This window comes from Rhinoderma darwinii, chromosome 13 (genome assembly GCF_050947455.1).
Source record: "Rhinoderma darwinii isolate aRhiDar2 chromosome 13, aRhiDar2.hap1, whole genome shotgun sequence".
Lineage (NCBI taxonomy): Eukaryota > Metazoa > Chordata > Amphibia > Anura > Rhinodermatidae > Rhinoderma > Rhinoderma darwinii.
Window position 1 is genome coordinate 12,585,587 of NC_134699.1, and position 27,979 is coordinate 12,613,565.

At 45.2% G+C, this 27,979-nt stretch overlaps 1 protein-coding gene across 2 annotated transcripts; it reads left to right on the forward strand.

The window, feature by feature from the left end:
- The first annotated feature begins 4,285 nt into the window (after nucleotides 1-4,285).
- PRELID3B (PRELI domain containing 3B) lies at nucleotides 4,286-27,970 on the forward strand. 2 transcript variants are annotated; one of them, XM_075847058.1, is made up of 6 exons: nucleotides 4,286-4,392; nucleotides 22,359-22,527; nucleotides 23,880-23,969; nucleotides 24,124-24,194; nucleotides 24,782-24,884; nucleotides 24,992-27,970. In XM_075847058.1, the coding sequence occupies exons 2-6, from the start codon at nucleotides 22,390-22,392 to the stop codon at nucleotides 25,109-25,111; spliced, it is 522 nt and encodes a 173-aa protein (XP_075703173.1). In that variant the 5' UTR covers nucleotides 4,286-4,392; nucleotides 22,359-22,389; the 3' UTR covers nucleotides 25,112-27,970. The 2 variants fall into 2 exon arrangements, with proteins under 2 accessions (XP_075703173.1, XP_075703172.1); XM_075847057.1 differs by lacking the exon at nucleotides 4,286-4,392 and adding an exon at nucleotides 15,905-16,015.
- Nucleotides 27,971-27,979: the final 9 nt, after the last annotated feature.

A 27,979-nucleotide genomic window follows, 5' to 3' on the forward strand; every position in this document is an offset into this window, starting at 1 on the left:
TCCTATATACAAGAATATAACTAGTATAATACTGCTCCTATATACAAGACTATAACTACTATAATACTGCTCCTATATACAAGAATATAACTACTATAATACTGCCCCTATATACAAGAATATAACTGCTATAATACTGCTCCTATATACAAGAATATAACTACTATAATACTGCCCCTATATACAAGAATATAACTACTATAATACTACTCCTATATACAAGAATATAACTACTATAATACTGCTCCTATATACAGGAATATAACTACTATAATACTGCCTCCTATATACAAGAATATAACTACTATAATACTGCCCCCTATATACAAGAATATAACTACAATAATACTGCCGCGTATAAAATATAAATGTAACTATTAGACCTTCCCCCTCTGTCATATTTTTGTTGGCCTTTGCTCAGTAGAATGGCTGGAAGCTGTTTCGATCTAGTCATACACGATAGAAATATTTTTTGTAGTGACCATTGGATGAGTTTGTCGTCTTCTCCCTTTAAAGGGCAATCTCTGTATTTCTAGGGCTTGACTTGGTATCAGAGATGGACTGGTGCTGTAACAAGGTCAGTGCATTCATAGACCGTTCTCCTGGAACATATGGTTATAATGTCTGCTTAACTAAGACACGCGGGGCATATTGCTAAAGTAGGAGCATGCCAGAGGTTGAGGGGGTTAAGAATAAATCTGTTACTTTAAAATTAAGTACATCTGTGGTGGGTTACATGGATTTCTATGATACAAAGACTTCTCCCCCCATGGATTTGGCACAGGGCTGCTCAGTCTCTCCATTAAAAGTCTGATATTGAAGAATCCTAGGAAATTAAAATACAGAAAGGAAGATTATCAGAAAAGAGGCATGTTTCCTAGCTCGGGGTCAGCGCAGCTTCCACCACCACCGCTCCTTTTATAGCCCTTTTTTTTTTTTTTTAAGCAAATATATTAGGCTGGGCTGTGGGGTATATTAAAGCTCAAGTCATTTTGTGTCTGACCTTCAAAGTAACATGATAATTCTCTTACTATTGATGCTAATGATCAATCATCCCTGTAAACTGTAATCTCATAGGAGCAAGTGCTGGGTCTGTGGATTTATTTCTTTTTAAACTCTGGGAGGAGAAGTTAGCTACTTCCTCACTGTCATCGTTGAACTATACATAAAGCAAAACTAAACCTTGTAACCGTATAAACTATAATTTTATTATCTTGATGGACCTGTCTTTTTTTTTTTCTTCAACATATGTGACTCCTTCTTGAAGGACATTTTAACATTTGGTCACTGAGATCAGACCATGTTTTACACTGTCTGGTATATATTCCCTATCAACTGTATTTTCAGTCAGTGTCTCTGCACACTGAAAGGGTTAGGAGGGGAAGGGTTGTTTTTACAATGTCTACCAGGGGATAGGTCTAGTGGGTAGCCGGATGACTGAGAAATAAGCCCCATGGGAGGTTATATGACTGACAATGGTAGCTGCCAGTTAGCTACTTCCTGTCCTAGTAATTGAATGTAGGTGTCTGAAGCACAAACAGCTGAGTTTACAAGAAGACTGCACACTGTTAGGGTATGTGCACACACACTAATTACGTCCGTAATTGACGGACGTATTTCGGCCGCAAGTACCGGACCGAACACAGTGCAGGGAGCCGGGCTCCTAGCATCATACTTATGTACGATGCTAGGAGTCCCTGCCTCGCTGCAGGACAACTGTCCCGTACTGCAGTACGGGACATATGTCCTGCAGCGAGGCAGGGACTCCTAGCATCGTACATAAGTATGATGCTAGGAGCCCGGCTCCCTGCACTGTGTTCGGTCCGGTACTTGCGGCCGAAATACGTCCGTCAATTACGGACGTAATTAGTGTGTGTGCACATACCCTTATTGGACATAAGGATTCAGGAGCACAGTCAAGCTTTCTGTCTACGCAATGGGACATCCTCAATTTATGACCTTTTGTGAGCACTTGAATGATGGAGTTGAGAAATACTGATGTGGACAATCCTATAACCTGGCACAATCCATGCGGGATTATTGAAATTATGTTGCGTAGGTTTTACCTTAATTTTCTTCCTAGTTACTATATAGTTGTACTTGGATAAGAATTCCTCTTGTCATGGTGTTTGGTTTGATACCAAGGTGACAACTCGGCGCCACTTGCCCCTGTGATAATAGAATTGGGTTCCTGTTTAGCTTGTAGTTGCGGCATAGGAAGGGGATGAGGGCTGGTGTAGCACCCTGGCCCTGGGGGGCACCAAGCCACTCTGTCTTATGCAGAGTAATTTTGATATATGGCTAGGGCAGCAAACTAACCATATGCCCTGGGTAAAAGAAAGCCTAGCTATGACTTTGGGTTCTTCTAGAACCTCAAGCTGTGTCTATAGCTCATCGTCTATGAGGCAATGTTGCAGTAGGGTTCCTATTAAATTAGCAGCCGCCAGGACCACATTGCCCAGGTAAAAGCTTGATTAAGGTGTTTGATGGCCGTAGGGTCTCCATCTGAGCCATATGAAAATCTAGGACGGCAGTTCTCGGCCTGTTGGTTGAGCTTTTCCGCTGATCTGTAAGCTGCCAGCGATCCAAATCTACTTCTCTATAGAGCTAGATCCCCTTAGCTTCTCTAATGGCTGGCACATGTCCAGGTACCAGTCTTAGAGAAGCAGATGGTTAGGTTCTGCCTCGGAGCTCCATACGGGGTCCTCATCTGCTTCCTGGAGATAACTAACATCATATAGGACGCTGATTTCACCCTATACACATCCCACACAATAATTGCTCTTTTAATTGTCCTGTAGCCGCTCGTCCCCGCTCTCCATCATCATCACCTGGGTGGTCCCTGATCACAGCCGTAGTACGTCACCTTTTTCCTGCCGAGCCTTTGTCCCGGCCCCTGTGGGAACCGGGGTCCTAGTGACAGTTTTGAATCGGGGTCTTTTCAGCGGGTGTCTGCGGCACAGAGCGTGAAAATAGAGACCAAGGCACAGTGCGCCCTCACAATGAGACCGCTAATGAGAACTGACAGCCGTGGCTGATTAACCCTTTCAAATAGATGCGGCAATGGCTAACCTGTTTGATCACCAAAACTCCATGAGTTGCCACCCCTTCCCCATCGCCAAGGATATTGAGGGGAAGGGGTCTGGTAAGCTTTGTGTTGTGACTTGGATTTTATCCAGAAATTAACCACTCGTATGCTGGAAAACTATAGTAAACCAGTACTGCGACACGCTGGCAACGGCGGTTTTTTTAGCAACGATCAAACCATTTCAAAGCCGATCTTTCTCCATTTTACAATAGTCGCCATCCAAGTAACGTTTTGAGCTGATGGACTCGGAAAGCTGGCAGTCATCTTGATTGCAGCCCGCTTTCCCTAGACTAGGTACAAAAAGGGATTTTTGCCCATTCGTTCTTGTGATTAGAGAGGGTCTCAGGTCGGGCCCTCACCGACATTCATATTAATGCATATCCTAGCTATATGCCATAATAATATCCCTTTAAGAAGACGACTGAAGAACGGAGGGGCTGCGGCCCCCTCAATGCTTATCCCGGATCATCTATATACATGATTGTGCCTGCAGCTCAGCTCTGTTCTTCTGATCAGTGGGTGGTCAGACACACATTGATGACCGGTCCTATAAAGACATTTATAATAGCCCGAAGGAGAGTTATAAAACCGGTGCAAATAATTAAAGCGGTAGCAACCAATACGATTACAGCTCTCATTTTTCTTCGGGAGATTTTAGTTGCAACCTGATTGGTTGCTATTAATAACTCCTCCCCTTTTTGTTTTGCATTAGATTTATACATTTCCACCTTCTCATATTTATTTGAAGTATGTTTTACTAGAGGAGGCCTGGTCTAGATAACCTGTATTCTAATCTCCTATTAGGGTGTTCTGGATTTATAAAAGCGAGTCCATCATTCCAAAGAGTGTCTACAAAGAGTGTGTCTCACTCTGGAGGACCTGGCACGTCCTTGCATTACATGTACAGCCCATTGATGTAATACTTCATTTCTCCTGGGTGGGCACTGCAGGGGGATTGAACTCTGGATGTCGGTTTTCCCTACGGGGACCCTTCTAATAAAAATGATTGTCCAGAGCATTAAAAGTTTGATATTGAGCTCTTCATAGGCATCTCAAAGCAACGATGTTTCGTCCATGGACACATGACCTGCTACTGCTGCGGCCAGTGATTGGCTGCCATGGTCACATGTCCAGAGATAAAACGTCTTTGCGCTGCGAAGGAATTTAAACAATGGAGCGTTTGACCCCTATAATATAAGGGTATCTATAAGATATCCTAAGAAAGAGAAGCTTGGTGGCCCCTTATGCACCAAGTAAATGGCCGCAGGTGAGCCCTCTCCGCCAATCTGAACAGTAGCAAGAACGTAAGTCGCATACAGCGTGCACAATCATCTGAGCACTGATTGAGGGGGGACGTTTCATGTATGACCCATTATTTTAAACCGTCTTTGCGGTGAGAGATGGCCGGTACTAGTTGTAAATGGATTACAGTTAAAGGAACGATCGCTGAATTACAGCGACGCTAGTCGGTTACTGCGGAACTTTGGTGCCCCCTTGTGTTCATTGTGTCAGTCATGACTGCTGTGCACCAAACTTTACATTCTTTTTTTTTTTGTTATTATAGAGTGTGCAATCATATTGCAGTGAGGCTTTACTTAAATTTATTGTATGATATAGGCCCCAGCTGCTGAAGAACCTCTTTTTCAACAGGAAACAGGTGGCCTAATGTCCGTCACTGATTGACAGGTCATCTTTTCTCTTTACAAAGAGTTTCTGCAACAGGTGCAATGTGCATTATAAAGTTCCCCAGCTTCCGCCGAAGCTCAGTGCATACCTGGTCTTCTTTTTGGAGAAAAAGGAGGCTATTTATTACCTGTCAATCCATCAAAAACAGGTTCTGCAGCAGCTGAGGTGTATATTATAATCATCAGTGTTGGGACGTTTACATGTCTAGTTTGGTCTCCTATGGCGGGGGGGAGGTCTCTGACCTCCAGCAGTAAAGGTCTGGGGATGACCACGCCAATCAGGTACATAGATACGGTATATGTAGGTGTAAATCTGAATTTCTAATAGATTAGAATTTCCAATAATCCAGTAGCCACAATCATGTTGGATTATCGAAATTTTACTGTATATTCCAAAAAGTTTCACTTTATGGTATTAAAAAATTCTGATTGTTTTTTCTTCTGTAGCTCCCCCTTCCTGGCCATGGCCGCATGTAAAGAAGCCAACACTGGCTCAGCCCACGGAAGGCTTCCCTATACACATACAGTGCCAGATCTATAAAGCGACGAGCTTGGTTGGGATTCAAAACGAGGATCCATAAGGGTCATTATGCGATCCCTTAGTTGGCTCAAGGTTGAGGGGTTCTAAAAGGGTATGACCGCAATGTCGGCGGCACTGTGAAGTCCAGGAAAGGTGTGGGATGGGAACGTCACACCTGAGCAGAGGGGCAGTCAGACGGGAAACTAGGCAGGGAACAGGTCGCCAGGTAAAGGGAGCAGAGGCTAAGGGGGTATAAGGGGCAGACAGGTGAAGGTATACACTGAAGAAAGGAAAAAGGATCACGACACTACTCTCTGAGAAGGGCAAGTAGGTTTTGGTTGGCCACAGCGAGCAAGTCAAGAGCTGTACGGCAGGGTGATCACGCTAGTGGGGGAACATGAGCTTTATGGCAGGGTGATCTCGCTATTGGGGGAATACTAGTTGTACGGCAGGAGAGCGATCGCTAGTGGGGGATCACAAGCTGTATGGTAGGGCGATCTCGCTAGTGGGGGAACTTGAGCCGCACAGCAGGGCGATCACCCTAGTGGGGGAACACGAGTCATACGGCAGGGCGATCCCTAGTGGGGGAACACGAGCTGTATGGCAGGGGATCTTGCTAGTGGGGGAACACGAGCCATACGGCAGGGTGATGACGCTAGTGGGGGAACACGAGCCGCAGAGCAGACGATCACAATAGTGGGGGAACACGAGCCGCACAGCAGGGCGGTCACGCTGGTGGGGGCTAGTGAAACCAGCCTAAGGCCTTATGGATGAAGTGGCCAGCCATGTGGTCGCTGTATGTGGGGAGGGGATGAGCCTCGGCTGAAATGTTTATCTGCGACCATCTCGGGGGAAGATGAAACGTTTAGTTATTAACCAGTTGTTTGGAGGACAGAACGTGAACTTCATTGTAAACACCAGCGCAGCAATAGAAGTGTTCAGTCACCCACCGGCTCATTGTCCTTCTAACAATAGGGGTTGTGACATTGCTGGAGCCGGCTGGCCTGGAAACAATGTGTTTTTGTTAACACTTTTACTGCATATATATCATCTTAGGATCACGGCTGGAAGTCTTATTTATAAGTCAACTACTTGGCTCTAATGTAATAGGTCACATCTATGACCAATGGCTCCATCTAAGCTGCATGGTCTATGTCTGGGGTACTCTGAGACTCAGAATGCTGCACTGTCCATGAACCATGATTTACACTGCAGCTCTGCTTGCTCAGATTGGATACTGTGTATAAGCACAAGCCCAGCAAAATCTCACAATGAAGTCCATACATGTTAAGATGATTTCTCTTACTGTATGGATATAAGGATTAAAAAATAAAATAAAAAATATTCCGAGATCAAATCACCAGTAAGATAGGGGTATTCCACCACATTTTTTGTGGGGTCTCAGACTGGTCCCATGAGCGGCCCACATGTGCCGTGTCTCCCCATTGAAATGAACAGATATAACAGAAACCGCCAAGTGAAGTCTGGCCCATCCTAAAGTTTCCCAATGGTCAATGTTTTCTGACCTATCTTTTGTGCCCCATTCACGGGTCTGATGTTTTTTTAGGCTTTTGTAGACCCGTTGTCATTCACAGTTAATATAAGGCTGGGTTCACATGACCTATTTTCAGACGTAAACGAGGCGTATTATGCCTCGTTTTACGTCTGAAAATAGGGCTACAATACGTCGGCAAACATCTGCCCATTCATTTGAATGGGTTTGCCGACGTACTGTGCAGACAACCTGTCATTTACACGTCGTCGTTTGACAGCTGTCAAACGACGACGCGTAAATTGACTGCCTCGGCAAAGAAGTGCAGGGCACTTATATACATTATATGCAGGGCACTTATATACATTATATGCAGGGCACTTCTTTGCAACGTAATTTGAGCCGTTCTTCATTGAACTCAATGAAGCACAGCTCAAAATTTATAAACTCATAATACGAGGAGCATTTACGTGTGAAACGAGGCAGCAGTTTTCTCCTGAAAACAGTCTGTCTTTTCACACGTAAATGCCTGCTATCGAGTGCACATACCCTAAGGCTGGGTTCACACTACCTATTTTCAGGCGTAAACGAGGCGTATTATGCCTCGATTTTACGCCTGAAAATATGGCTACAATACGTCGGCAAACATCTGCCCATTCATTTGAATGGGTTTGCCGACGTATTGTGCAGACGACCTGTAATTTACGCGTCGTGGTTTGACAGGGTATGTGCACACGATGAGAGGCTTTTACGGCTGAAATGACAGACTGTTTTCAGGAGAAAACAGCTGCCTCGTTTCAGCCGTAAAAGCTCCTCCTCGTATTTTGCGAGGCGTCTGTGACGCTCGTAAATCTTGAGCTGCTCTTCATTGAGTTCAATGAAGAACGGCTCAAATTACGTTGCAAAGAAGTGTCCTGCATATAATGTATATAAGTGCCCTGCATATAATGTATATAAGTGCCCTGCATATAATGTATATAAGTGTCCTGCACTTCTTTGCCGAGGCAGTCAATTTACGCGTCGTCGTTTGGCAGCTGTCAAACGACGACGCGTAAATTACAGGTCGTCTGCACAGTACGTCGGCAAACCCATTCAAATGAATGGGCAGATGTTTGCCGACGTATTCTAGCCCTATTTTCAGACGTAAAACGAGGCATAATACGCCTCGTTTACGCCTGAAAATAGGTCGTGTGAACCCAGCCACAGCTGTCAAACGACGACGCGTAAATTGACTGCCTCGGCAAAGAAGTGCAGGGCACTTCTTTGCAACGTAATTTCAGCCGTTCTTCATTGAACGCAATGAAGAGCAGCTCAAGATATACAAGCGTCACAGACGCCTCGCAAAATACGAGGAGGAGCTTTTACGGCTGAAACGAGGCAGCTGTTTTCTCCTGAAAACAGTCTGTCATTTCAGCCGTAAAAGCCTCTCATCGTGTGCACATACCCTAAAAGCTGGTGGCACATAGAGATATTCTTCTGCCTTCTCTGCCTATGTCTTCTGACGGTTGAACTCTGGCATTGTATTTAAGAACCAGGAAGATCAGGATGAACAACATAACATAAGTCTCTTTTTAGATACAGGGGTGCTGCAGTCTATGAGGGCCTCATGGGAAATTCTTTTTTTGTCTGTAAAAGCATCCATGACCTTGTCAGTATTGCGGCATTCATGTTTTTCCTTCACTTTGTCCTTGGCTTATATGATAAGGCTGCTTGATGGATAGAGACAGAGACACCGTTCCTTTTCCAGATTGTAAGCTCTTGTGAACAGTCAAGTCAATGTGAACAGTCAAGTCAAGGACCGCATTACTCTGAAGACCGTTCTATAGCTCCCAGTGTTGGATATGGCGAGCCTCATACCAGACCTTGACGCGACTGAGGTTATCACTATGTACACAGAGCACGTGTTACAAGTGACGGCAATAGGTGACTGCCATCTCTATGTATTGACTTAGCCATGAAAAGCTCAGACAGAAAGACATTAGGGGAGATGTAAGGAAACGAGGGAGAAGTGGAGTAGTTGTCCATGGCGACGTTGGGAAAGATAGCTGCTCGACAACTGTGTGTATGGTCACCTTCATAGATTGTTTCCCTTATATTTTATAGGTTTGGCCCAGCACTGGAACAATTTTTATTCATGATGAAGAAATATCATACCTGTGACTATCCAGCAGGGGGCAGCGAGCTGTAAATATCTCTATGCAGTATGATCGCCCAGGTTATTAGTCAAATTCTAATGCTACATCCGAAGCTGAGCAATATCTCACATCATATAGAATATACAAGTCATATGCGGACATTGTGCGAGTCCAAATCACATCATACCCCATATCCTACCTAGCGTGTATAGTTGTAGTGTTGTGGACAGTGATGTGGCTGACACACAGGTTTCAGCACTACATGTGTATGTTATTATTAACGCTTCTAACCACATGTAAAATTACTCCTGTAGGGTGGGGCAGGTTAGGAAACGCTATTATAATTATACTTTAATCTTTTATAGTCTGTAACATCTGCACATAATCCATGTCGGATTATCTGAAGTTTTCTCGTATTAGTGTTAAAAATATAACCTTGTGACAGTGGCGTTAAAGGTCTTTCCCCGGAAAGAGATCTCCCCATCTCCGTCCCCCATGTTCCCGGTCTTGGGTAACCCGGCGTTTCCTCCAGGGCGGGAGGGGGGTCCTTTTCGGAGCTGGTTGCAGGCAGGTAGGGGCCCCGCTTCCCATTACCTGCAAGGGGAGTCATGGATGACTGGCCCGCAACTGACGTCTTTGACAGACCCTCTTCCCCTCACTCCCTGGCAAGTCACTCAGCTGAGACACTTCCTGAGGTCCTTACCTAACTCTGCGGAATATGCACGGGCCAAAACTCCGTATGAACTCCTCTGCGCAGGCACGGGCTCGATGCAGCACTCTCTATCCAGACTGTACTCCCTACTGATCTCCCCATCTACCCTCTCCACACCCACATATTTGCTACGGTGGGAAAGGGATTTGGGAATTTCACTCTCGGCTGAATAACAAGATAAGGTATACACGATGACACATAAATCGTCCATGGCCAGCAGGTATCAAGAAGCGGGATTTAAAATTTTAACACAATGGTATAGGCTGCCTTCCAGATTACATGCCATGATTCCGGCGGTCTCCCTGCTGTGCTGGAGATGTGGCGACCAAGTGGGAACGATTCTCCATGTCTTTTGGGAGTGCCCGAGGCTGACTGACTTTTGGTCGGAGGTATGGCGCATCACTTCTAAATTCACCGACTTCCCGCTCCCGGGCACACCGGCCTTCTTCTTGCTCCATCTGTGCGAGGTTCCACTATCCTCATATCGTCGCTCAGTGGTCCGCCACCTGGTGAACGCTGCCAGGGCCTGCATACCAGCGCTGTGGAGACAATCTGGTACGCCGTCGCTCAGCATGTGGTTTAATAAGATACCGGAGATCATGAGGATGGATGATCTCACGGCATCCATGAGAGGTACTCACGCCAAGTTCATGAAGACCTGGTATCACTGGGTCAGGTTTCAAGCATCAGTGGAGTTCAGGAACATCGTAGCCTCCTGATTTGTGCCCTTTACAGGGCATATGACACCAGAATTCGTCCTTTGCCCTCCCTCCCGTCTTTCCTTTTTTCTCCTCTCCTTGTTCTTTCCCCCTCTTGAATTATGTCTCAGGCTGGGTTCACACGACCATGTTAAGTCCGTAATGTACGGAACGTATTTCGGCCGGAAGACCCGGACCGAACACAGTGCAGCGAGCTGGGCTCCTAGCATCATAGTGATGTACGACGCTAGGAGTCCCTGCCTCTGCGTGGAACTACTGTCCCGTACTGTAATCATGATTACAGTACGGGACAGTTGTCCTGCAGCGAGGCAGGGACTCCTAGCCTCACTGTGGGCCTTGTGCATGTCTGCAGGTTCGGGATGCAAGGCCCTAGCCCCAATTAATGTTGATATTTCTCTGATTGCACACACATCATACAAGATGTCCTCATTTTCCAGCCTGCGTGCCGAAGTGCTATTTGCTTGCAGATTCTTTTGCATCATCGTGTTATGTTTGAAAAATTGATAAATAAAAGAATTTATAAAAAAAAAATATAACCTTGTGTGCAGTTTTTCTCTTCTAAACTCAACTGTTTGTGCTCATGACTTCTCCTGCCTTCAGTGTCTGGATAAGCCATCATTGTCAGCCATGTCCGCTCCCATGCATCTGCTATTTTTGTCACCTGGTCACCCAGAGGTCCCTCCTATTCTCAGGTCTTCCTAGAAGCCAATCACAGTGGAATAACCATCATCCTGCTTGCTTTTCCCCAGAAATTAATATGAGTTGCAAGCATTGGACATACCAGCATGGAAAGAAAAGTTTTTCTCACATTTTGGAGAGTAGATGCTGTTCAGGTTGTAGGGAACCCCATATTTATGCCAGCAGCTCCTCGTACTGAAGTGAATGGTTGATATGCCACAAACTATCCCTTTAAATAGAGAATGGCATATCCTGCTATGGTATATATGGAAACCGCAAGCTCAGCTGGTTCTGTATCTCCCCATAGACCTGTATGGTGCAGGTCATATGTGCATTGCTCAGCCGTCTCTACGTACGATTTATCCCGAAACTGGCAGGGGTCTCCCAATCATCATAGTTGATACATGTTATTAAAGTGAATCTCCAGCTTTTAACACCATATCAATTTTAGGTCCATCATTCTGCACTGGTTTCTTAATATATTTTATAGGGGTCACTTCTTATTTCCTGATACAAATCTCCAAATTCCCTGCATAAACACAGTCAGATAATAAAATTCTGTCTGCTTGCAGTGACCACTAGGGGGAGCTTGCGAGTTTACTGTATATTTTTTTTATCATTGCGTTTAATGTATAAATAGTATGCAGTAATCTCCCCTAGTGGTGTCTGCTTGCCAAGGCAGGGGATTTGGATCTCTGTATCACGGGAGGGAGCTTTGACTTCTATATATGACATATTCAAAAATTAATCCTCCCAGAATTTTGGACCTAATTAGATAATTTAAAAAAATGGTGCTGAAGTGTGGACATTTGCTTTATTTATATCCGATTTCTGATGTTTTTATTTTAGAAAATACTTGAGCATCTTTTCTTACAACTGTACATTGTGCCGTTCCTCTGTTATTCCTCTTACAAATGTATGAGTAAATTGACAGCTGGGAGTTACCAGTTGGGGGTGTGTCCCCACGCAGTCTGACACTGTCCAATCAGTGCTCACAGCCTCAGACTGTGTATGGACCCGCACTTTTTGATAAAGGGACTGGAAATACCCAGTAGTCAATTTATTCATACATTTCTAGGAGGAATAAAAGAGGAACGTCACAACACACAGTTCTAAGAAAAGATGATCCTGAATTGTTATTTTGTGGGAAATACAAGTATTTACTAAAACAGACCTGTCAGGAGAGGTGACAGGTCCTCTTTAGGTTCTCATGTGACGTGGGACAGTGCTTGGGGGCAGAGAACGTTCCCCATACAATGTCACCTTGTATCTGCACAAAAGGCCTGGTCTCACATGACACTTGTAGGGTTGGCGGCTGAGACAGGAACAGACTGTCACCTCTCACCCAGTTCCACAATTCAGTCCCGCGTGTTGCGTCATCTTCACTCTGGAGGATCCGTGTTCTTGGCAGCCGGAGTTATTAGTTGTTATTTATGGGTACAACCTGCATCTCGGCTGTACTGTTAAAGGGTAACTAAACGTTCAACAAACTTCTGACATATCATTATGACATGTCAGAAGTTTGAATTGGTGGGGGTCCGAGCACTGAGACCCCCCACCAATCGCTAGAACGAACCAGCTGAAGCGCTAGTGTGAGCGCTCAACCGCTTTGTGTCTGTTCGGCTTTTTCCGGAAAGCCGATGTATCGGAGTACGGGCTCATAGACTTTTTGTTGCGTCCGTACACCGATACATTTATTTCCGGAAAAAGCCGAACGGACACGAAGCGGCTGAGCGCTTCAGCTGGTTCGTTCTAGTCATTGGTGGGGGTCTCAGTGCTCGGACCCCCACCAATCCAAACTTCTGACATGTCGGAAGTTTGTCGAACGTTTAGCTACCCTTTAAATAATAGACGCAAAGGGACACTACGTGTAAATAAAAATCTCTGTCCTAGACGCTGCACATATGAACCCAGGCTGTTTACATAAGAGGGTGGCATATGCACTTCAAGGGATTGTCCAGTTTAGAAAACCCACTTCCATACTGAGTTAATAGAGGGGGGGGGGGGGTCCGCTGTTCAGGATGCCCAATTCTTGACTGGAGTGGAGAGCGGTGACAAGGAGGAGCTGTCCTGTCCTTCATTACACAGATAACACATTGAGCCTAACAGATTAAATACTTCTCACAGCTGAAGGTTTGCTACAATTGTATCCAGTCTAGAGAAGCGTCTGTGAAGCGTTGGGTTCCGTTGATGGGTCCCGTCAGACCTTTCCGTCAGGGGAACCCATCAACAGAAATCGTAGCTTTCTGTTTGCATTACCATTGATTTCATTGGTAATGCTTCCATTGCTAATGGTTTCCATTTGTCTCCGTTCCGTAAGGTTTCTCCTTTTTTTTAATTGAATCTATAGCGCAGTCGACTGACGGAACCTAACGCTGATGTGAACAGGCCCTAAACTGTTTGGACTCCAGGTTGATACATTTTCCTGCACTGATACATTGTAGCAAATTATCAGGACAGCAGAGAGATTTGTGCTGTGAATGTAATTCACTCACAGGATTTTCTACACTGGATACAATTGTGACAAACCCTCAGCGATGAGAAGTGTTAGGTTTGTAAGGCCTGGGTGATTTTTGTAATGTAGAAAAGTCCAACGTGGATTTGGTCATGAATCTGCGACAGAAATCAAAGTCAACCCTCGGATTTCTGCCGCGGTTGTCATCTCCACAGCCATGAATCTCGCTACCCGACGCTGTTTTCACGAGTAAACCAAATCTAGGAGTGATATGTCACTTCTTTTTTTCGGAGATGCGGTTTTCAAGTCTGCACGCTGAAAATTCAGTCCGTATGATCAACAGGTCGGTTTCCCATTGAAAACAACAGGAGGCGTGTAATAATCGGAACTTACATTTTTTCCGACGCAGAAATCGTTTTGGAATACGTGTGAATTTTCCTTTGTGTGAACAAGGCCTGAGGGTTCTCAGCCTCTGGATCTAAAAAATAATGTTTCCATTCTCTGACAACAAGCAGAGATTTTTTAAATTATATTGACGAATTGAAACACCGTTGCATAAGTTGTCGTTATAAAATGACGTTTTCAAGTCTTGTCTAAATAAAGATCATTTTATAATCAAAAAAGCTCTGATCTCTTATTGCTGTCAGTGAGTAAAAACCTTGTTTATAACCGGAGGCTAAAAACCGCTTCTGGTCTAGTTCTGCTCACACTTATGATGGGTTTGTTACAATGTATCAGTGTAGGGAGCACAAATCCTGGACTCCAAGTTGATAGCTACACTGATACATTGTAACTAACTCCAGCTAAGTGAGCAGGATGAGGCGAGGGGGGGGGGGGGAGTTTAGCAGGCTGTGGATGTAAACAATAAATGCTTTCATTCACTGTCAGCAAGAAAGGATCTTGTAAGGAATTAGAAAATTTAAAAACATATTATTTTCGGTCAGTGTTATCTCTTTTTTTGGAAAGCTGGGTGACAACCAACATGGCCGCTGTGGTCCTTCATTGAGCTGTGAGCCCTGATGGCTGAGGGGTGCTGGCAGGACTAGTGCCACTGGTGTTGGCACAGATAATCTGATATGAGGCGATAATCTGTACTTCTGTGATGGCACCAGGATTGTTTCCAGTTCATGGGACTAATAAATTGGAAAGTTCATTGGACTATGCAGAGAATGGGGAAGATTCCTCCTGAGATACTTGTGTGACTGATGACCGAAATGATCAGTACAAATTCTGTCTGCATGTATCTACCACTAATAAATACGGAATGTTAAGGGTTAAGAGCAGGAGAATTCTGAAGTGTTATAACCCATTGCATCTTAAAGGAACATTCTGGGCTAAAGTGATACTAATATGTAGGGCAGGGTCTGAGGGGCGGAGCATGACACAGGTATTCTCTCTTTAGTTTCCTCCCCCCTCCTCAGGCCTTGCACAAGTCATAACAAAGTGTGTCTTGTGTATAGGAGATCCGCCACCTATCTGTCAAGGTGGGGGCGGCAGAACCTGTATACAACACCCCCCCCCCCCCCCCCCAAAAAAACAAAAAAAAACAGTTATTTCGTTTTTGTTCTGCCTACCAGTCTTATATGGAAATGCCACCTGGCACTATTCATTGAAGCGTTCTGGCTTGACCCATTTATGGGGGTGCTCCGCTTGGTGGTATTAATGAGGGCATTCGGGCTGATGAAATGCACGGGGGTATTCAAGCTGTCACTATCAATGGGGGTGCATTCAGGTTGGCACCATTTATGGGGTTACTTCACTTGGTATTACTAGGGGCATTCAGACTGGCAATATGCTTGACATTTTAGCTTGCAACATTTATATGGGTACTCGTACTCCACTTGGTAGTATTAATAGGGGTATTCAAGCTGACAATAAACATGAGGGTATCAAGCTGGTACTTCATCGGGGCATTCTAGTTGGCACCATTTATGGGGGTACTCTGTATGGTTTTAATGAGGGCATTCTGGCTGGTGAAATCCATGGGGGTATCCAATCAATGATGGGGCATTCAGGTTGGCACCATTTATAGGGGGTACTCTGCTTGGTAGTAGTATTAGTGGAGCTACACAAGCTAGCACTATCAATGTGGGTGATTCATGTTTGCAACATTTATGGGGGTACTCCACTTAGTAGTAATAATGTGTCCATTCTGGCTGGCACAGTATGGGGGTTCTCCAGCTGGCACTATGCGATTATTGTCACTCTCTGTCCTTGTTCTATATTCTGCCTGACGCCCTCGGTGTCACACGACAAGCCTGAAAGTGAACCTGTATTATAAGTGAGCGCAAGAGGTTAAACACACGACCGGCACGTGAAGGTCACCTCCTGTTCCTTTAACAACGCCGGGTCAGGGGCGGGGCTAGGTGACGCAAATCAGGAACGTAACGAGTGACGCCGCGGTCTCTGATTGGTTGCCGCTCCTGCCTGGACTGCGCACTAGGCGAACGTCCGTGTCACTCGGTGTCTGGCGGGCAGAGAGGTTCTACCACCGGCAACATGAAGATCTGGGCCTCAGAACACGTGTTTGAGTAAGTATTGGAGGCGTATTAGAAGTGTTGTGCTCATCGCTGTCTGCCGAGGGGGTCTATATGGGCAATTTGCGCGGTCGCATAATGGAATGTTCCTTAACAAGATCAGCTAATGGACGGTTTATGGGACTACAAATCCCAGCATGTCTTGCGAGCCCTAGACTCCTAATTAGTCTGGCTGAAGCTCCAAGGCAATCTGGGAGTTGCAGTTCGCCAACAGCTGAGTGGTCACTGGTGACCTAAACCATGGAGTGCAGTGAAATACTTGCTGGGATTTGTAGTCCTATAAAAAAAAATCTCAGATTTGGTAACTGTCGTTTAATTTTTGTAAGTTTCTCGCCTAGAAAAATTGGATTTTTTTCTCCAGCCTCCATTGATCCTCCACTACACAATAACGTGATGTCACATGACAGCGGCAGCCAATCGCAGCTGCATCTTTGTTTGTGCAGGGTTTGGGGGCCGTGATGTCATAGGTAAAGATGTGACCGCTGGTAGGTGCGCCATTCTTTCCGTACATGATGATGTCACACTCTATTGGATCCATATACACTGTAGACACACAAGGTGTCATGGTCATGGTTGCCCATAGCAACCCGATCTTTTGTGATCTGACTTCTATTGGTTGCTTTGAGCAACAATGACACTTTTATGATTTAAACCGAGGCAGGATGTGGGGGCCGCTGCCCACATAGAACGCCCCCGGGCGTAAGGACCTGGATATAATTGCAGCATCCGCCCGTCTTTGTTACTAATGAGTGTTTATTAGTAATATAACATCTGCATGTAGAACCCATAAGCGACACGACCAGCTCTGCTACATTCTATTAGGGTATCATTATATAAACCAGTCATCAATGGGTATTTTTTCTGGATCATCAGACTTTCTGGATTATTGGCTTCTCCTAGAAATGATTCTGCTTCATGTTCTGTTCTGTGCCAGGAACGAGCGTTGGATTATCAGGTTTTTCTGGATTATCTTTGGTGGATTAAAAAAATATTCACTGCGTTTTGTAGAGATCTAAAATGTCATATTTAATGGGTATGACGTCTGTGTCTGGCGCTGTAATGATCAGGACAGACGAGCGGTGACATATAATTGCACAATAACTTAACGCTAGACCAGCGGCCTGCACACTGTAAGACTACAACCTCCAGCATGCTCCGCTAGGAGTTGTAGCTTCACAACAGCTGGAGTGTTAGGTTGCAGATTGCCGTACATGACCACGCTATACGTATATTTACATACACAGATCAGCCGTGACGTTAATACCACTGCCGAGAGCGCCTACAATGGGCAGGTGGGCACCCGAAATGGAGCAATGGAAGGAGGCGCCTGGTCACGTTTTCTTTTACATCATGTGGACGGCCGGGTGCGCGTGCGGCGTTTACCTGGGAAAGAGATGGCACCACGATGCATTATGGGAAAAACGTCGGGGCAGTGTGATGCTCTGGACAATGTTGGGCTGGGAACCTTGGGTCCTGGCCTTCATGTGGATGTGACATGCACCACCTACCTACACATTGCTGCAGACCAAGTACCCCCTTCATGGCAGCGGTATTCCCTAATGGCAGTGCCCTCTTTCAGCAGGATAATGCCCGCGCCACACTGCAAAAAATGTCCAGGAATGTTCTGAGGAGCGTTAGAGGTCAAAGTGTCGACCTGTCTCCAGATCTCAATCCGATCGATCATCCGTGTTATGTGCTGGAGAAACCATTCCGATCCATGAAGACCGCACCTTACAGGATCTGATGCCAACGTCTTGTGCCGGAAACCTTCAGAGATGCTGTGGAGTCCCATGTGCCGAGCTGTACCGGCGTCACGAGGCGACCTACCCAATATTAGGCTTCGTTCACATCTGCGTCAGGGTTACGTCAGGGGAACCCATAAACGGAAACCATAGCTTTCCGTTTGCATTACCTTTCATTTCAGTGGTAACACTTCCGTTGCTAATGGTTTCCGTTTTGTCTCTGTTCTGTAAGGTGTCTGTTTTTTCGCTACTGATTCCACCAAAAAAACAGAAACCTTACAGAACGGATACAAACGGAAACCATTAGCAACGGAAGCATTACCATTGAAATCAATGATCATGCAAACGGAAAGCTATGGTTTCCGTTCATGGGTTCCCTTGATGGAAAGGTCTGACTGAACCCATGAACGGAGCCCCGACGTAGATGTGAACGAAGCCTTAGGCACGTGGTGATAATGTTATGGCTGATCGCGGTGTGTGTGTGTGTGTGTGTGTGTGTGTGTGTGTATATATATATATATATATATATATCTATCTCGCTACTTTCGCTCGGGTGGGTGGTTGTTTTGTTAGGTAGAGGAAGATTTGCATCTTCTGGAAATGATAGGTAACTGATCATATGGATGTGTCATGGCCGTCATAGTGATTGTCACCCAGCTTTCCCAGATACAGATGTGGGAGCTGCTTGTAGGATGAGGACATTAGTGACCTGGGTGTTTGCAAAACGGATATATCCAGAGTAGATTGTAGCGTGAACTTTACCCACATGATGGCACACTATTCTACACGTCACATTGATGTCTATGACCTTCAGGTGACGAAAAGATCAAAAGGGATTTCTCGGTTTCCTTAGAATTGATTCTTGGTTGAATGTAAGCTATTGTTCCCTGTTATCAGCCACTTCATGTGGGGAAAGCTGACTGTAGTGTTCTTCGTTTAGATTAGTGACCAGAACCCCGCGATTATACATACACAGGTGAGGCTGATCTGTTCTAAAGGGGACAGACTTCTCTTTATTGCCCCTTTAAATAGGACCCAACAGCCGTCCTGACATGTCTAGGAAATAGTTGTATTCCCTGTGAAATAACAATGCTGGATATGCTGATCTCTGCATTGTGCCGTTCCTCTGTTGTTCCTCCTGGAAATGTATGAATTTCCAGGGGGAATTACAGGAAGATCAAAATGCAGAGTTCTAATAAATGATGGTCGAGCATTTTAGGGATACAGTTATTTACTCAGACCGGGCCTCTTTTTAATAATCTTATAATAGCAGATAATCCTATAATAATAGATGAATGATTTCTCCCAGCTACAGGCTGCCATGACATGCTGGGACTTGCAGTTCACTGCTCAGAAGCACAAGGCACGCTGCATCCTTTAATTACACGGCAGAATAGTTTCTTAATGACTCATTAATATCTTTGTATGGTGACAGTGTTGTGAACAGTACCCGCACCTCGCCCTTTACCTAACTGGTTAATCCTTGTCGGTGGACCACAGGTGCTGTCCAAATAGCCACCATCCTATACATAGTGACATCGTAGATTATCAGGCGGGTTTGGAATTTCGGTCATAAACTAAATCAAATATTATGTCAAACTGCAGCGTCTTCTGCAAACGTCACCTCTCAAAGGGCCACTCGCTATAAGGGTATGTGCACACACACTAATTACGTCCGTAATGGACGGACGTATTTCGGCCGCAAGTCCCGGACCGAACACAGTGCAGGGAGCCGGGCTCCTAGCATCATACTTATGTACGATGCTAGGAGTCCCTGCCTCGCTGCAGGACAACTGTCCCGTAGTATAATCATGTTTTCAGTACGGGACAGTTGTCCGGCAGCGAGGCAGGGACTCCTAGCATCGTACATAAGTATGATGCTAGGAGCCCGGCTCCCTGCACTGTGTTCGGTCCGGGACTTGCGGCCGAAATACGTCCGTTAATTACGGACGTAATAAGTGTGTGTGCACATACCCTAAGAGGCGTTTCATAACAGGTGCGTGTAGCTGTATCTGGAGATAAGGTAGTGATTGTGGGGGCAGGGATTTCTCTGGACCATGCCAGTCACGACTACAGTCAGCCTGAATTAGCTGATAACAGGGAGCAATAGCTTGATTTCCATCTGCGCGGTAGGAAGAAGTTACGATAGACTTTGTGTCTAGTGTCTCGTGAAATGTGGTAACAACGATTGCAAGCTTTCAAGTCTCATCTGCGAGGTCGAGTGTCCCCTTTTATTTTTTGCTTTGCAGAAGTACTCACGCCTCATATTTCCTACAGCTGAGTTCCTATATTTGGCAGTGTAAAGGTTAATTGTGGTTGGAGGATGTGTGACTGCAGTGTGGCGGCCATGTTGGTGGGGTTGATGGGACCTGCATGCGTTTCTCGTTAGCTCTGGAATGTTAAAAAGGGAGTGGGGGGGATGGGTCGCCGCAACTGCCGGCTTCCTCTGTATCACGCTTCTTTCCATCGCTACATACATGCCACCGCTCCATGTGACTTGACTCTTATATAGTTCTAGAGGTATCATGTGACTTTATGGATGAACGTTAAACCTACAGTCCTTTTTTTTTTTTTTTTTTTTCTTTCTTTCTTTGAGCTGTTGCTCTCTGGTATCAGCCATTTCAGGCTACGGAGCAATAAATATTTAGATCCCAGAGCAAAAATGTGATTGTGGGAAGAGTTGTCGATGCAGAATTCTTGTGATCCTATTGTAGGTCGGTACAGTCATCCTAGGCCTTTCTAGTCTGAAGTGGCTGATAACAGAGAAATATAACCCGCACACTACCATTGTTCATACAGTGTGAAACAACTCAACTTGTCGGACATTACATGTGTATTTCTGTGATGCTGATGTTTCAGTGACAGTATTACTGTAGGTACGAGGCCTCGGCCTGAAGTCGTTACATCTCCTGTGTGGTTTTCTAAGTCTCATAACTGTGCGGTTCCCGTATTAGAAAGGAAGCGTCTTCTCTCTGCCGCGAAGCGTCTTCTCTCTGCCGCGAAGCGTCTTCTCTCTGCCGCGAAGCGTCTTCTCTCTGCCGCGAAGCGTCTTCTCTCTGCCGCGAAGCGTCTTCTCTCTGCCGCGAAGCGTCTTCTCTCTGCCGCGACGCGTCTTCTCTCTGCCGCGACGCGTCTTCTCTCTGCCGCGACGCGTCTTCTCTCTGCCGCGACGCGTCTTCTCTCTGCCGCGACGCGTCTTCTCTCTGCCGCGTCGTGTCTACCTCTGAGATTCTGTAATGGACATTCATGTTGATTTATCTAATGCTGCAACGGCCTTGAAGGCTGAGGACATGCTGGGAGTTGTTGTTCTGCAACAGCTGGAGAGCCGCAGGTCGGAAATCACTAATCTAAAACTCGGAAATGCGCTCCGTCTAGTACAGGGGGACCAATTTTAGTAAAGGTCTGAGCTGAGCACCAGTATTATGTTGTCTTGTACGGCTCTGTTCACATCTGTCATTTTTGTTGTTTTCCGTCATAGGAACAGGACCACGAAAATAACGGCAGAGACGGACACCGACGCCCCACAGAACTCCCTAACATTAATGGTTTCCGTCATGGTGTCCGTAATTTTAGCGGACAATACAGCGCTGCGTGCTTTGCCGTTTTTGTCCGGGACTTTTGCCGGAATCTGCATCGGAGCCTACAACACCGATGTAAACGCAGCCTTAACATTTCGCAAGCTTTGTAGAACTATTTACATAGAGTATATTCTATTATTTTTTTTTAGCGGGAAATCCAAACCCAGACCCCTAAACAAATGAAGAGAAAAAACAAAATAAATATATACTTACCGCTCCTGGGTCCTCTTCACTGCCAGGCGGCGCCGCCACACACGTCGTCCTGATGCTGACGTGTGTCATGTCCTGGCGGTAGTTCCGCTCCTGACTGAAGACGCTGCCCTCATCTAATGCATATATGACGGCAGGTCTGGGGGTCCGGATTACTGGCATCCGCGGTCTGGATCCAGTTGAGGACCCCTGGTCTTCTCTAATGTGTTGTGGTCTCCCACAGGTGTTGGAGCCTCATTGTCTTTGCAGTCCTTATTGCTGGGTCTCTTTTTAAGACTCTGAGGAAGGCGTATTATCCATTGACCTAATCCCACAGGGGAGGTGCGTTACTGTCAATAGTATTTTATTTAGCCTGAAGAGAAGAACATTTAGAAATGAGAAGACTGTAATAAAGAGCTGGGCGACTCCACCCCGTACAGTAAGCAGCAAACGGACCTGTAAGCTCCGCAATTACCGTAGAACGGAAAGATCAGAAAGGCGCAGGTTCAGGATTCTAAATAAATGGGTTCTTTAATGAGGGTGAGAAGATCGCAGGGACCCCAGCTGATCAGATGTTATCAAGGAAGTCCATAGGTGGTCACATAAGTGTTCCAAAACGAGAGACGCTCTTTGCAGCACTTCTGCTCTGACTAATAGGGGGGTGTCCCCTCTAAATGTCGTCCGTATACTCTGAAAGAGCACAAAAATGGGTTACGTTCAGATTGGACACCCCTTTATTCTGTCTTCTATATGTTGAATTGTTAACCCTATGTCTCCTGGGGAGTTGGTTAAGTATAGTTAGTAACGTTTATTTCTGTTGTATTTCAGCCACCCGTGGGAAACCGTCACAACGGCCGCTATGCAGAAATACCCGAACCCCATGAATCCAAACGTGGTTGGCGTGGACGTGCTGAACAGACATGTGGACGGCGGCGGGAAGCTGCACAGTCACCGGCTCCTCAGCACAGAATGGGGGATGCCGGGATTAGTCAAATCTGTAAGTTTCCATCAACCACTGCAAGGTCACCCTCCCCTCCCAGCGTGGCACTGTGACGCCACTGAGTGACCTTTACGAGGCACAAAGGAATGGCTGTATCAGCGGAGACTGTCTAGTGTAGACGCAGATTGCGCTGGGGCTAGAGTTTTTAACTGTTTGAGTGCTGAAGGGTGGGATTGAGATGAAGGTGTAATATAACCAAAAGACACAGCATGGATCTAAAAAGGCTCAGAAAAAGTAAGGTGCGGCCATCAGCAAGCATGTATTCACGTATGAGCCAGATCCTAGGGCGTATACCCATAAAGCATCCAAAGCATAAATATATAACCTAAAGAAAAGGACGCCAAAAGACTGAAAATGTAGAAAAATAAGGAAACACTTTATTTGAGAATAACACATAAATATACAATGATTAAAAAAGAATCCATAAACCAACAGGTAAAAAAGACATACAAGCCATGCAATTTGATGTAATGAATACAGTCTGCATAGACAAAGAGTACTGAAAGCCAAATGGCTTAACCTGGCACTAAATATTTCGGCAAGCCGTATATAAGTTGTGATGAGTACAAAGTAGAAATATATATCATATACAATGGTCAAGGTAAGAGTACTCAAGTACGTAATGACAGCACCGCAAAACCATGGGCAATGCTAAAGTATAACATATAAAAGATAGTCAGAATGAATAATGACAATGCACATACCCATTGAAAGCCCAGGTTAAGAGTGCACAGCGAGATGTCTGCCCCAACGCGCGTTTCGGCGCAACTGCCTTCGTCTGCCTTCGTTGACCCCCAGACGAAGGCAGTTGCGCCGAAACGCGCGTTGGGGCAGACATCTCGCTGTGCACTCTTAACCTGGGCTTTCAATGGGTATGTGCATTGTCATTATTCATTCTGACTATCTTTTATATGTTATACTTTAGCATTGCCCATGGTTTTGCGGTGCTGTCATTACGTACTTGAGTACTCTTACCTTGACCATTGTATATGATATATATTTCTACTTTGTACTCATCACAACTTATATACGGCTTGCCGAAATATTTAGTGCCAGGTTAAGCCATTTGGCTTTCAGTACTCTTTGTCTATGCAGACTGTATTCATTACATCAAATTGCATGGCTTGTATGTCTTTTTTACCTGTTGGTTTATGGATTCTTTTTTAATCATTGTATATTTATGTGTTATTCTCAAATAAAGTGTTTCCTTATTTTTCTACATTTTCAGTCTTTTGGCGTCCTTTTCTTTAGGTTATATATTGAGATGAAGGTGGTTGTGGGCTATCAGATAATGGCAGCACCTGCCCTGTCTGCTTGAACTACACAATTATTTTTGTGATCTTTTGTAGATTATTGGGGCATCCAGGACGAATACCTACATCCAGGAACATTCGGTGGTTGACCCTGCGACCAAAACAATGGAACTAAAGTCTGCGAATGTAAGTGAAAGTGGCGACCTCGGCGTATCGCGAGACCATGGCGGTCTCGGGATCATAAGTACATTTATTGGCCTTTTATGTGTTTACGACCCAGCAGGTTCATAGAGCGTGACATTTCTCTGACTTGTTTTCTTCTCTCCGCTGTTCTGTACAGATCACCTTCACACACATGATATCGGTGGACGAAAGACTAGTCTACAAACCACATCCTCAGGATGACAAAAAGTAAGTCTGCCATTCCCTACAGTAGACGCACCGGAACGGAGAAACTTTAGGAAAGGCGGCATTGCTGCTAAAACTCTCTTCACTCTCCATGTTGGGAGTTGTAGTTTTGCAACCGCTGGAGACCCATAGATGTATAGTGTCTTCATTCATTGGACTGTTTCAAGACTACCACAACTATCGCTTTAGTAATCTTTTGCACCTTCAAGAGTTGTGGATTGAACTTTTTTTATTCACTCTCTACTAGGCAATTCTGAGTTAATAGAGCGGGGGTCCCATTTAGGGTCCTGGTCTATTGAGCAGAGCGGGGCTACTAGGAGCGTATTTGCCCTGGAGGACCCAGCACATTCATACGTTACTCAGACAGACCACTGATTTAATTGAAAACTTTGTAATGCTTAATTTCTCCTGTGGTGGCGCTGCAAGGAAATTGAACACTTGTTGCTGGGTTTGCCCACCGATTGCATCTGATCGCTGGGGGGTTCCAGCATTGGGACACCATGTAATCCGCTTATTGTTGGGGGACCCTCGTAACAAAAAGCAGATGGGTAATGCTTTGACTTTTAACTAATCCACTTTTGCGTTTTCAGAACTGTGCTGACCCAAGAAGCGATTATAAGTGTAAAAGGAGTCAGTCTGAGCAGCTATTTGGAGGGGATGATGGCAAACACCATATCCAGTAATGCCAACAAGGTAAGCGCTGGTAATGACCTGTGCCCATATAGGACACTGCAATACGCACCTGCTCAATTGGGTAGAGTAATTCCGCTGCCCTCACTCTTCCATTTTTCCAATTGCAGGGCCGGGATGCCATGGAATGGGTAATCAATAAACTAAACACGGAACTAGAGGATCTGAAAGCAACAACCAGAGGAGGCATCAGGACGACCATGGCCGCCGCAGCCTATGTAGAGGAATGATCCTTGCTCCTCCTCGTCATCATTAGGTGTTATTACTGGAAAGGCTGCAGCGTCTCTCCGTGCACATAATCTATTTATTCTTATTTAAGAATGTATCTTTATTAAGTAGGATTTTTTTCAAATTGGAGAGAAGTGGCAGCAATGTGGGAACAAGCGGCGAAGGGGACCAGGCTGTGAAGTGACCATCCACAACTGTAGCGTGGCCTCCTCTCAATAAACCCATTTTCTAGTGTCGGCGCAGTTGTGATGTTATCGTACCAGCTTCATGGCCACTGTCGGACCAAGGGTCATGTTAAACCAGCGCCTCGAACTGAAGCCCCCGAAGCTCGTATCAAGCACCCACAGTCTTACTTGGCAAAGCTTGCGCTGCTCTACGTTAATGTTTTGGCCGTTACGGATACGTTTACCTGAATCCGGTTGTAAAAGTGCATGTGGCGCCACTTGCATGCTAGAACAGGTGATGTCACTGAACCAGTGACCCATCTCTTTAAAATTGACCAGTACAGGTGTAGTAGAGCTGAGTTTGTCATTCGGTACAATTGTGACAGCACAATGAATTATGTGCATTATCTTAAAGGGGTCTTCCCCCATATCGGCCATTTACGGCATATGCACATGATATGCTATAAATGCCCGATAGATTCGGGTCTTACCTCTAGAACAGAGCCCCCTTTCCCCCCTCAAAACCTGTGTCGATGGGCTCCAGCCACTGAGTTAAGTCCAGAAACAGATGAGCACATTTTGCTATGCTGTTTCTGTCACTACTATTCTCAGCAGACTCGGCTTTTTCCATACCCCCGGCCACCTTGTGACCCAATGGCCGGAGCCCAGCAGCAGATCGGAGGGTGTCAGTTGGTCCTACATATCAGACATTTACGGCATAATCCTGTGGAATACCCCTTTAAGTTTGACTTATCATAGTGCACAATGTTTCAGCCCCTAACTAGGTAAATATTCAAGTTCAGCTCTGCTACATACGTTAGTTGATATTGCCTGTATTTTGAGTATTGCATTGTACCTGATCCTGGAAAATAATATAATGCTATTACGTTACTACTAGAAGCTGAATATTATCCGGGCCACAATTTATGAGCAATAATATATATTTAGGATTCGTGGTATGAACCTGGTTACCAGTTTCTATTACTGTGCAGCTTTAATAACGTGCACTCAATATGAAACGCTGAGTGACCCCAATGAAAATGCGGGAACTGTGACAAACTATGGAAAAAATATATTTTTGACTTGAATTTTGTCAGGATACAGAAGAGATTCGTAATGTGAACGTTTTGAGATAAGAAAGACATGAGGTAGAATTTTTCGGGGGCCGGGTTCTCATCTGGGAATGTCGTTTTATTGCACAAAGGAAAGCTCAGCATGGACCCCCCATGTGCGGCGATGATGGGAAGGGGTTAATATTTAAAGAAACAATCTTCCAAGAACTTTAATTTTTTTTTTAGTCCACGAACGTACGCGGTTATTTCACCAATTTTCTTTGACGTTCATAGTCGCAGCATTCGGCTGTTTCCGTCACCCCCATAGAGTTTGAATGGAATGGCAGTGAACCGCTTCCTTCAAACACCTCCTTTCCGTAATTCTAGCGATCGCGGGGGCGCCAGCGGCTGAACCCCCATCGTTCTTAACACTTATCACCTATCCAGTATTAATAGAAAATTCGCTTGCTGGCGATAAAACGTTTTGTTTATCACTATACACTGATGTAACCAATGGCTGCTACGGTTTCACACACATTTAAAAAAAAAAAAAAAAAGTGCAAAAAATCGACCTATATGTTGGCACGGTCAATGCAGATTCAGGAAATCACACCTATTAGGGTATGTGCACACACACTAATTTTCCCTTACTGAAAACATGATTACAGTACGGGACAGTTGTCCTGCAGCGAGGCAGGGACTCCTAGCATCGTACATAAGTATGATGCTAGGAGCCCGGCTCCCTGCACTGTGTTCTGTCCGGGACTTCCGGCCGAAATACGTCCGTCCATTACGGACGTTAATGTGGTCGTGTGAACCCAGCCTTACCGCGTTCCCCTTTTTTTTTTTTTTTTTTTATTATATAAACCTCCCCTTTATTTTACTTTCTAACCACCATTATCTGGCCCAGTCTTTAGTATAAATATGTCTTCTGTAATGGTATTAGCGGGTTCCCCAATTCAACGTGAGCTAAAAATGGATTGTTTGTCCTACATGGCAGCCATTTTGTGTCTACCTCTGTGATATGGATCAAAATATGTGCTGAAGAAACAAAATGGCTGCCTCTGCACCATGGGCCTGGTGTGTCAGAACTGCCTCAGATAACATCTGGTCTTGTTGCGCATAGCAACCAGAGTTCAGCTTGCATTTTTTCCCGGGTATTATGTTGAGCTCTGGTTGCTATGGGCAACAAGGTTATTTTGCGTCGTTTTGATAGATGAGGCCCAATATGACTAGTTTAAAGCTATTTGAGGTACTTTAGATTAGCACCTTCCTTTTTCTTAGGCCAAGTAAATGTTAGCGTGCTGTTTAAATCAGCGGTCTGCAAACTGTGGCTGACCAGCTGTTGTGAAACTACAACTCCCAGCATGCCGGCTTCTGTCCGGGCATGCTGGGTGTTGCTTTCACAACCGCTGGTCAGCCACAGTTTGCAGATCACAGATTTTAGGAAAATGACAGAATATTGTGTTGGCTTGTGTGAAAGAAATGTAACGTGGCCTTGCCTGTACGGGCACGAAGGGTTAAACACAAAAAATATTTTGTACAATTATCACTCCTGAGTTTTATTTTTATATTCTCCTTGTTTTTGATGTAACGTATGTCATTTCGACAAGCAAAGACCAGTAAAAGCTGGAAAAGGAACAAACCTGCGTCT